Source organism: Macaca fascicularis, chromosome 7, assembly GCF_037993035.2.
Source record: "Macaca fascicularis isolate 582-1 chromosome 7, T2T-MFA8v1.1".
Classification (NCBI taxonomy): Eukaryota; Metazoa; Chordata; class Mammalia; order Primates; family Cercopithecidae; genus Macaca; species Macaca fascicularis.
In genome coordinates this window covers 55,341,445-55,352,146 of record NC_088381.1, presented here as the reverse complement: position 1 = coordinate 55,352,146, position 10,702 = coordinate 55,341,445, and the positions used below count along the sequence as shown (strand labels likewise).

The following is a 10,702-nucleotide window of genomic DNA, read 5'->3' as shown; positions in this document are numbered from 1 at the left end:
GAAGGAGATGGAGGGGCAGAGGGGAGACTGAGGAGCAGTGGGGAGGACATGGAAGGGCGGAGGGGAGACGGAGGAGCAGTGGGGAGGAGATAAAGAGAGCGGGGACTGAGGAGCATTGGGGGAGACTGAGGGAAATATGGGGAGGAAGAGTCAGAGTTAAAGAAATTGTCCTACTTTTCATAAATAGTTCAGGGAAATAAGTCAGGGTGGTGAGGGGCCACTGGACTGGTCTCCAGGACGCAGCAGAAATGCAGGCACAAGACCTGCCGGAGCTGAGCAAGGACACAATCGAGAGGGAGCTGTGTCCGCTGGAGGGACAACGCCAGGAGCTGGAGCACAATGAGCACGCGCCACGAGCCAGCACCCACCTGCCTCATCCATTTACCCTCCCAGTGCGCCTGGGACATGGGGCGGTTGCCAGCCTCATCTCACAGATGGGGAACTGAGGCTCAGAGAAGCCAACTTCCAAACCCGTGGTGGCCCAGCAGTGAGCTGGAAGCTGAAGCCAGCGTCCCTGTCCACAGACGAAGCCCCTGCTGGCGGGGCTGTGCCTGCCCCACTTCTCACCTCTGCCGCAGGTGACTGTGCACTTGGTCCAGGGCCCATAGTGCCAGGAGAACTCGGGTGGCGGGACCTCGCCATGGCCGCCTGCCTCCCTGTGGATGGTGTACTCGTAGCGCACCCCGGGGTTGCTCTCCTGGAACAGCAGCTGGGTGGGCAGGCAGCAGCCCGTGAGCACGAGGTGTCTTCTCCATCCACCCAGTCCTAAAGGAGCCAACCCCAGCCACCTCTGTGAACTGCAGCTACACCATTGGGCCATTTTAAAGATAGGGAAACCAAGGTAGAGGCCACAGCAGGAGGGCCTGGCTCAGAGCCAGGCTCTGTGACTGACCCAGGGCTCACTCCTCCAGGACGAGACCTGCCATGAGGGATGCTGAGCCTGGGGACTGCGCCTCCGCTCCCCCACCCTGGGCCTCGGGAGGCAGGCACCTGGATCCAGACAGGCTCGTTGGTGGGACCCGGGGACGTGAGGTTCTCCCAGTTGCCCCTGCGTGCGTATGTGAAGGTGGTCCCTGCCACCTGGTAGTCCCCGTTCCACTGGATGGTCCAGCCACCATTGAGGAAGTACTGCTCCGGGTCCTCGCTCCGCAGTGCCAGGAAGTTGGCAGCCTTGGCCACCTCCTGGATGCGGATCTCGCGTGCGCCGGCTGGGATCAGCCCCACGTCCACATAACCTGTCAGCCAAGGGTTGTGCGTAGGTTGCGCCCAGGGTGAGAAGGTTGCTTATCCCCACCCGCTTCCCTCACGTCTCTCCCCACTTGCCTCCGCCTGCTGATGCCAAAGATTTCACCATTAGCTTTAAAGTCTGAGCTCCCAAAATTGCTCAGATGTGTCATGGGTCACCAAAACCTCACAGAGGTGCCACAAATCCTGACCCCGTGGCCATGCCCCGTCACCCCTCTCTTGAGGACCTAAACTGGTCTCATCATAAGGCTGGATCCATCCCCTACACTAATTCTCTTTCTAAAAAAAACAAAGTGCCCAGGCCTTTCTCCTGGGACACCCTCCTCATCCCCACACAGCCTGCTTTTATTCAGTTCACTTCCGTCACACCCATCACGTGCCAGGCACTACTCTCAGCACTTGTGTAAGCTCATGGGTAACGGCCCTATAGCCTAGGTACTATTGTTATCCCCATTTTACAGATGAGCAGAGAGGCAGACAGGGATGGTAACGTGCATGAGCGTCCTGCTGGGATATGAGCAGCCTCCAGGGCCAGAGCTTTATCCACCACATTGCACTGGGATGAAATCTAAGCTTCTCAGCCTGGCATTCAAGGCCCCATAGCTGGTCCTGCCTTCTCTTCTTGCCTCCAGGCTCTGGCACAAGCACTTTCCTCCATTTGGAAGGCCCCTTCCATCACTTCTGAGTTTTATGATTCAGTTCAACTTCCACCTCCTACAGGAAACCTTCCCTGACTTCCCCAGGCCAGGACCTTCTTCCTCGGTGCTCCCATAGCCCTCTGGGCCTCCCTCCACTGCACTGGTCACACCAGAAGCTTCTGCCCCCTGCAGGACTGAGCGCTTTGCCTGCATGTCCCCATCACCTAGCACACAGTCCGTATTTGAGCAACGTGTGCAAAACAGATCGGAGGTGAGGGCACAGAGCTGGGGGTCTCAGAAGTTTCAGGAGGAGACTACCATTCTTTGAAAGGCCCAGGGGCCACACACAAGCCAGGCTGGCCCTGCCTGGGGTCTCTGGGACAGGAGGACTCCCCATGGGGACAGGTCTCTGCACATGGGCCAGGGGTCCCCTGACTCCTGCAAGAATTCCACCCCAGCAAGGCTTCCCTGCTTAGCCATCTCCAGGCTGGGTGGGGACCACGAGGCCAAGGACAGGGGCCCAGGGGAGATGGGGAAGGGGTCACCAGGTGAAGAGCACACCCCTCCCCCACAGCAGTCCCACCCCATACCCAGGCCCTCGGCCTCCTCGAAGGTCCTGCTCACGGTGTGGCAGGTGGAGCCGTTGCCGTGGCACACACCACAGCGATCCTCCATAGCACCGGAGTCAATCTCAAAGTCACAGCCCACGTTCTGCAACACACAAGGAGGGGAGGCTCCTGGTGCTGGCGGCCAGCCCTCTGTGGCCCCAGCCCCGGGGGTCAGCCAGGCTCAGGAGGAGAAAGCTGGGAGTGGGGGTCAGGAGGCCTCTCTCTGGCCCTGCCCCACCCCAGCTGTGCCTCTGACCCAGGTGAACTTCTCTACCTCCCTGACCCTCAGTTTCCTCAGATGTGAGATGGGGAGACCCACCCCTCGCTTAAAGGCATGTCGTGAGCATCACATGAGACAAGAGAAGGAAAGAGTTCTGCAAAGGCCACGGGCAGGCAGGGGATCTGACGCGCCACGGGCTCCTGACCAGCGCGTGCAGGGAATTTCAACGTCAAAGGCACTGGGGGTTGGCACCTCCCTGCTGGTCCTCCTCAGAGCCCAGGCTTTGATACCCCAGAGGCTTAGAGGGCAAGAAGCAGGGACAAGTAGGTGGCTGGGGACATAGGCAAAGAGGAGAGGCCATTGTTGTTATTAAAAATAAGAATAGAAATTGTTACCAAATACTGAGCACTATTCTTCGGGGCTCAGAGCCCTTCATGTCACCTGTGCCACCTCATTTAACCCCTTCTATTAGGGAGCAAACCACTGCCTGGGGTCAGCCAGCCAGCAAGAGGTCAAGCCACTGCCTGGGCTTTGGTTTCCTGGCTGGGGCGGTGCTGGTGCAGGCATCCAAGGAGATGCAGGGGGCGAGGCCTGACTGGGAGGGGTCCCCAGTGCCAGGAGGCATTGTAGGGGCTTTGCCTTAGAGGTCATAGAGGGTAGGGGCTGGGAAGCCCAAAGGTAGAGCATGAGGAGGGTGGCCTGAGGAGGACCAGGAGGGACCCAGGAGAGAGCCTGGGGCCTGCCAGTGGGGCTGTGGGCAGCCAGTGCTGGGAGAGCCTCTTCTTTTTTTTTTTTTTTTTTGAGACGGAGTCTCGCTGTGTCTCCCAGGCTGGAGTGCAGTGGCGTGATCTCGGCTCACTGCAAGCTCCGCCTCCCGGGTTCACGCCATTCTCCCGCCTCAGCCTCCCAAGTAGCTGAGACTACAGGCGCCCGCCACCACGCCCGGCTAGTTTTTTGTATTTTTAGTAGAGACGGGGTTTCACCATGTTAGCCAGGATAGTCTCGATCTCCTGACCTCGTGATCCACCTGCCTCGGCCTCCCAAAGTGCTGGGATTACAGGCTTGAGCCACCGCGCCCGGCCGGGAGAGCCTCTTCTAACCAGGCACACCTTGCAGATGCTGTTGATGCAGGGGTCCCTGCTGGCCCGGACCTGGTAGCAGGGGGTGCCATCAACCACGGCGTCCCGCAGCTTCTCGGCAAAGTACTCATTCGAGGCCCGGCAGTGCAGCTCGCAGGGGTTCACTGGGGACCCAAGTAGAAGAGCCATCAGCAACAGCTGGGGCAGGAATGTGAAGGCCATCAGGAAGACCCCTCTGTGACACACATCCATAGCAGGCTAGAGGCTCCCAAGCAGCACCAACATGCTGGAGGCTCCGGCTGGGCTGGTAGCTATCTGCAAGGCTGCAGACTGGAGAGCTAGGGGTGAGCAGCAGCCCCAGGGGACATTGGGAGAGGCCCAGGCTTGGGGTGGAGACTGGGCCTCCTGCTTGCATCACAGGGTAACCTTGGACACACACACACCCAGCCCTCTGAGCCTCAGTGTCTCCATGGGAGGCAGCACTCACCGTCATTGACCACGGGCACCCATGTGTGCAGCTGGCCCTCGTAAAGCGTAGCGTCAAAGTGGCTGCACTGGATGTGGCAGAAGGAGGGGCAGGCCTGCAGGTTGCAGAGGCGGAAGCGCTTCCGCTCACCCACACAGTATCTGCCTTTGTATTTGGGCCTGTGGGGAGGACCAGGATGCGCCCTAGTGAGGGACTGGTGAATACTACTGCATGGCCACAGCCCAGAGTGAGTGGCTTCCTCCTGCACCCACACCCCGAGATGCCTGCCGCCCAGCTTTGTGCATGCTGTTCTCCTCCCTTGGGCTGCCCACCCTGTGGCCCAGACACACCCTTCCTGTTTGTAAGGACCTGCGGGGAGGTGGCAACAGGAAGCCTGAGCTCTGCCCCCAACCTGCTGTGTGATCGGGGGCAAGTCTTCAGCCACCCTCTGGGCCTCAGTTTCCTCCAGTATAAAGTGAGGTTGGGGCTGCCTCTGCAGAGGGCTGTTGAGAAGCTGGGACAAGCTGTAGGCATGACTGGCACTGGCTGGAGGGACTGCTCCAAGTCTCCGACCCATGACACCAGCATCCTAACGAGCCCTTGAGTCCTCAGCCTCCCTCCTGGTGGCAGTACCCCAGCCCGGGCCTAAAGGAAGCGCCCAGGGCCCCAGCCAGCTGAGAGGTCTGACCGAGCACAGCTCCTGAAACCCTCTGAATCTAAGCCAGGGTCGCTGACCACCACCCAGCTCAGACCTGGAGGCCAGGAGGCAGGAGGGCCACAGGCCAATCTTGGGTAAGCACAGGGCCCTGGGTGGGGCTGACTGTGAACCCCATGCCTGCCCCAGGTGGCCTCCGGAAGTGAAGATTAGCCGGGTAGTGCCTCAGGTCTACAGTACCACTGGCCTCTGCATCTCACCAGATCTTCACACCCCACCGTTTAGACGGGGAAACAGAGGCCCAGAGAGGTGAAGTCACTCACCTCAGGCCACCCCTTCACTGCTGGCCCATCCTCCCGCTGCCCCCAGTCTCATCTCAGACCCTTGTGCCTCTGAGGCCACCAAGCCCCTCCCGCTGAGTGCCCACTACAGACGAGCTGCAAAACTGAGGGCCTGGCCTGCGTAAACTGCATTTGCCCCCGACTACAACTTTACTGGATGGGCACTGCTGTTATATAGACGGGGAAACGGAGGCCCAGAGAAGGGGTGAACAGAGGATTCAAACTCAGAGCCATCTAAGGTCCAGGGCCCATGCTCTTCGCCACTGCCCTCTCCTGCCTCCTTCCAGCCAGCAGCTGCTTTGCCATGTGGCCTCTGATGAGTCTCTCTAGTCTCTGGGCCGCAGTGTCCCGCTCTCTGGAAAGGGGTCAGCAGTGGGGACCCTGTCAGCCCCCAGAACACTGCTTGAAAGTGACTCAGGGTGCCCTGGACACTCGGACTGACCATTATGAGGACGCTTCTAAGAGCCAGGGGCTGGGACAGAGCCAAGCTCCTGCAATCGGCTGACTGCTTGGGTCCCTCTGTCCCATTGCCCAGGGCACCCTGGGCCCCACACTCACGTAGGCTGCGTGCACTGCCGCTCGGCGCTCTGTACGCCCACACCACAGCTCCGCGAGCAGATGGACCAGGCGCTCCAGCCGGACCAGCCACCATCCACGGCCTCGGGCCGGAAGCCCACGGGTACGCACTCCCCATTGAGACACCACTACTGTGACAGATGGAGGTAGAGCCACCCCACCCCCCAGCCTATCAGTCATCCTCACCCTAGTGAGAACAAGGTGGGTGGAAAGGCTGCGAAAGGCACAGAGGGGAAGGATGGAAGGTGAGAGAGACCCCCTCACAATTATCACAATCATCTGTGACCCAGGCCACAGGGAGGAGCTGAGCAGGGAGTAAAACAGCCCACGTGCTGACTCAGCTGAAGACACCCTGGGGAATCATGGAATCAAGCCCTGGCCCCAGTGCCTCCGCTTTGCAGATGGGGCCTTGGGGGGCAGAGAGTGTGGGGCTCTGCTAGGAGCACAAGCAAGACTGTGAGCCGGGGCTGACCCCAGGGCCTGGTTACAGCAGGTCTGGCCTCTCCAACACCCACCGCTGGGACTGGGGACATCCCCTACCTTATTCTCCCCACACCCTGGCTGCATCCAGTTTGGAGTGACAGGTGGTCCCCACAGAGCACCAGAGTGTGTGGCAGACATTCTGCAAGGAGGAGGACACGGGCCATACCCTCATCCCCTCCCAGTGCCGCCACCCACCCTGCCCCCTCCCTGTCCCCAAGGGTCCCCTGGGCACCCCTCCACATGGCAGGGGCCCACTGACCTTCAGAGGTCCCTTCTTGTGTGCCTGCTCCCACCTTCCTCCCCGGACCATGTGGTGGTGTGAGGTGCCCGGGGCCGCGCTGCTCAGAGCCATCCCCAACTGTCCCCACCTCTCCCGGCCCAGCCCCTCCTCTGGAAACACTCCCCTTGGAAGATCACTTCAGGTGATCTTCTCCAGGATAAATAGACCCTCCCCACTGGGGTTCCTTTTCCCTCTCATGAGCCAGCTCCAGAGAGGCTAAGGGACTTGCCCAAAGTGTCACAGTTGGTCCATGGTTGACCCAGAAATCAGAGCTGGGTCTGTGGCCGCCCATCCCTGGCCTCTCCCACAGGCCACTTGACGTCTCACAGTATCACTCGGGGGCGCAGCCCAGGCCAGGCGAGGTTACTCCCAGGCTGACATCCACGGGCTGGTGAGAGCTGTCCCCTGAGCCCTCCTGCCGGGTCCCCACACCCCCACACCCACACCGGCCCCACTCGCATCCATGTCCTCGCAGAAGGCAGAGTAGGCCCCGTACTGGAGGCGGCACTGGTGGCTCACATCATAGAGGATGCCAGGCGGCACCGAGGGGAAGTCGATGATGTCCTTGGCGGGAGGGTCGTCCAGGCACGGGCCCCACCCACAGCTAGAGGATGGAGGGGGCGCAGCCTGTGAGACCCACCAGAGAAGTCTTGGTGGGGCCGGGAGAGGAGGAGAGGTGGGAGGGGACACAGAGCCCTACAGCTATAGGAAACTCCAGCCTCCCCGCTCGGTTCAGCTGATCCTCCAACCACAGCCAGCAGCACAGGCCCTCCCGGCCTCTCTCATCTCACCTCCTGGGCACTCCAGCTGGCTAAACAATCCCAACCCCAATCCCAGCCCTCTGCACACGCTGCCAGGGCCCTGCCCTCAGAAGGCCTCCTGGACCGCCAAGCCCTCATGTGGCGCTGCCCTCTGACCCTGCAGCCTCCGTCCCTGAGCCCAGACCCTGGAGCCAGGCCCAACAAGGATCCAGAGAACATCACATCACAGTTGACACAACAGAGCCTCCGATGGCCCTACCCAGGCAGGGCAGCCGTGCCTGTCCATTTCCCCCACCCACCGACAGGGCTGGCCTCCGGCCTCTGTCATACCCTATCTACTCTGGCCTTCCTCCAGCCAGCATTCTCTGGCAGCGGTGGTGGGGAAAATGGCAGACATGAGCAGGCGCCATCTGTGTCCACCACACACTTTTGCTGCTGCGGTGTGCCAAAGACAAGGCTGCCCAGACACAACACCACAAGGCAGGGAGCACAGAGGTGGGGGCCCTGGGGAGAGCAGCCCAGGCCTGGCTGGCACCCACTTCTGACCCTGCCTCACTCTGTACAGCCCTTGGCCATGCTATTGTTTCTGGGACCAGTGACCAGCCTGCTGCCCCTGCTGGACCTTAGGCAGACACCACTATGGCTTAGCAGCAGGAGTGCCCTAACCCGCTGACCACCCCACCTATGGCTCACTGTTGTCCTGGAGGAAGGTTTGGGGCCTTCTGGGGGCAGCAGTGGCTGGGGAGAATTGAGCCACGCAGACATGCAGGGCTGGGGATGACCCAGGCAGCCACGGCTTGGGCAGAAGCAATGGAAGGAGGCAGGACCCGTGGGACCTGGGGCCTCTAGCCAGGCAGGGGAGATGGGGAGGCACAAACCCTCCAGTTCTATAGTCTGGGTGGCCTCAGGGCAGGTGGTGCCAGGCCAGAGGGCCAGGATGAGCATACAGTCCTGACTGGGACAGGCGGGGGTTTGCACAGGGAAGAAGGGCAAAGGTGATGGATCCTGGAGTCCAGCAGGGAGAGAAAGACACTCCGAGATGTGGAGAGGCTGGGAGAACATGAAAGGGTCTGGAAACAGGGCCAAGACCGCTGAAGGCAGGTGTGGAGAGAGGCTGGGAGGGTAGATCAGACCATGGAATCCCAAAACCCAGATTTCAGAGGAGCGGGCCTGGCAGCTGGGAGACCCAGGGTGGGGTGGGTGGTCTGTGTGGTCTCCTAAGTCCCCTGGCCAGTGACAAGCCCCTGGCTCTGCCCAGAGCTGCAGAGAAGAAAGCCAAGGTGACCAGACTTTTACTGAGAACCCTGGAATCCTCCTGGAATCACCCAGACTGCCCATGCTGGCTGGAAACAGACCCTCAAACACGGGCGTTGGCAGATGAGCAGCTGCTGGATGCAGTTCTAGTGCCCAAGATGACCACGTGCCAGGCTGGCCCCGGGTACTGGGGGCATACCCTCTCATTTGCTCCTCACAACATCCCGGGCAGACTCTACCATCATCTCTCCTCACACACTCAGGGCCCATACGTCACTTGCCCTGGGTCACACAAGAGGGACGTGATGGCCAGGATCTGAAGCCAGGCCCAGGCTGCCTGCACCAGGCTGTGTCTACTCACTAAGCTGCCCCCAGTGCAGGGCTCCTCCCATTCAGCCGCGAGCCTGGCCTCAAATACTTCACCCCAAATACAAGTTCAAAACCATGGCAGCCAAGGCCTGGCGGGGAGAAAGGAGCGTCCCAAGTGCTCCTGCGGCTTGGGGCTCCCTGAGCCTCCCTGGGCCTGCACCCGGGGCAGAGTGTCAGCAGGGGTTGGTGGGCTCAGCTGGCCCTGGGCTCCCTCCTTCCCGCTAGCATTCCGTGGCTCCAGGAGGTAGACTGGGGGCTCACCCATCCCAGCCAGGGGTTCCTCTGATCCTGTGGCTGAGGGGTCCCATGCGCCTCATCCCGGCACCAACAGTCCCTGGGCTACAGCCCAGCCCTTCTGTTTCCTGGCTGCCCCAGTGCTGACTCGTTGCTCGTGTGGCTCCTGTGGGCCTGCTGCTGGGCAGCTGAAGCCACAACAACCTCTCAGCCCACCCTGGGTGTGTGGGAGAAGTCGGGAGCATGAGGCGACCCTCACAGAATCCACTGCCAGAATCAGGCCCAGGTGCTGTCTTGGGAGTCAGAAACCCAAGTTCTACTCTTTGCCTGGCTGTAGTTGCTGTGTGGCCTTGGGCCTTCACGTCCTCATCTGCAAGAAGCTGATCCCAAGCTACAGGGGTATAAATAGCAGTGTCTTCTTGGGAAAAATCACACAGGCGGCCGGCAGCCAGCCCTTCCTTCCTCTGGCAGGCTCACTGCCAGCTCCTCTGCACTGCCGACACACCCGGATCCCCAAACCCGTCAGCCCTTCCCCTCCACGCCCCTCCTTAGGCTAATTATAGTGCGGCTGGGCAGTCCCACAAGAGGTCAGAGCAGACAGTAGGTGACTCTGGTCAGAAACCTCACTCTCACCTCGAGACTGCAAAGAGCTGCCCACCACTGACAGGAGACACCTGTGGGCCCGTTGCCCTGGCCACCCCTGGGATCTGGTCATGGAGTCACTGAATGGGGGGGTCCATGGGGTGAAGTGAAAGATCCCACATGTGACCCAGCCTGTTTCTCTCCCTGTAGAAATGCTGGCTTCGAGGAAAGCAGGGACCAGGGCCTCCCCTTCTCCCACCCAAGTCCAAGTTGACACCAGTGAAATGCTGTGACCTCTCCCCAGGGTCCCTTAAAGCACCTGTCAGCCCAGAAAGGATCTTAGAGTTCTTCAGGTCAACCCTCTTGGACAAGCTCCAGATGCTACCCTCCAGCACCCCCTCCCTGCCACCTCCTGAGGGTTCTTCTGCCCCACCCTACACTCGCGTGGCCCCGGCCTCTGCCCAGCCTGCCCTCCACTTAGCACCCTTCTTCCTCGGGGTGGAAGTCAGCCTTTAGAGGGCAGGCTCCTTCTCTGAGTCACTGTTCCTGACCCCAGGAGGGCTTGGTGCCCCTCTCCCCAGTCCTACAGCCCACGAGGACTGCGTGCCTTGGTGCCAATCATCCCCAACTGTCATCTGTCCATCTCCCCCTGGTGTGAGGACCTGCAGGACAGGCACCTGGAGGTCTGTCTCCTTTACCACAGTCCCCACACACAGGGCCTGATGGACACGGAGTCTGTGGACACAGCAAGAACGAGTCTGGATTCAGCCCTGTGGGTCTACCTGGCTGGATAAGCATCTACGCGCAGGAAGCCAAGGGGCTTCAGGACCAGCCAGGATGAGGGGGTTGTCTGTGAGTGCCTCTGAGGTGCCCCCAAGTCCTGGGAACACTGCCTGACCATTTGGCACTTC

The 10,702-nt window shown here is 60.7% G+C and overlaps 1 protein-coding gene across 1 annotated transcript in view; it reads right to left on the bottom strand.

The window, feature by feature from the left end:
• Positions 1-241: 241 nt before the first annotated feature.
• The window catches only part of LOC102126931 (A disintegrin and metalloproteinase with thrombospondin motifs 19-like), a 37,970-nt gene continuing 27,509 nt past the window's right edge, over positions 242-10,702 (bottom strand). The window contains 9 exon segments of the mRNA XM_065547590.2: positions 242-777; positions 780-1,235; positions 2,474-2,594; positions 3,821-3,954; positions 4,278-4,435; positions 5,811-5,956; positions 6,385-6,450; positions 7,036-7,195; positions 10,386-10,526. Coding sequence (XP_065403662.1) covers positions 374-777; positions 780-1,235; positions 2,474-2,594; positions 3,821-3,954; positions 4,278-4,435; positions 5,811-5,956; positions 6,385-6,450; positions 7,036-7,195; positions 10,386-10,526 — 1,786 coding nt within the window. The 3' untranslated portion in view covers positions 242-373.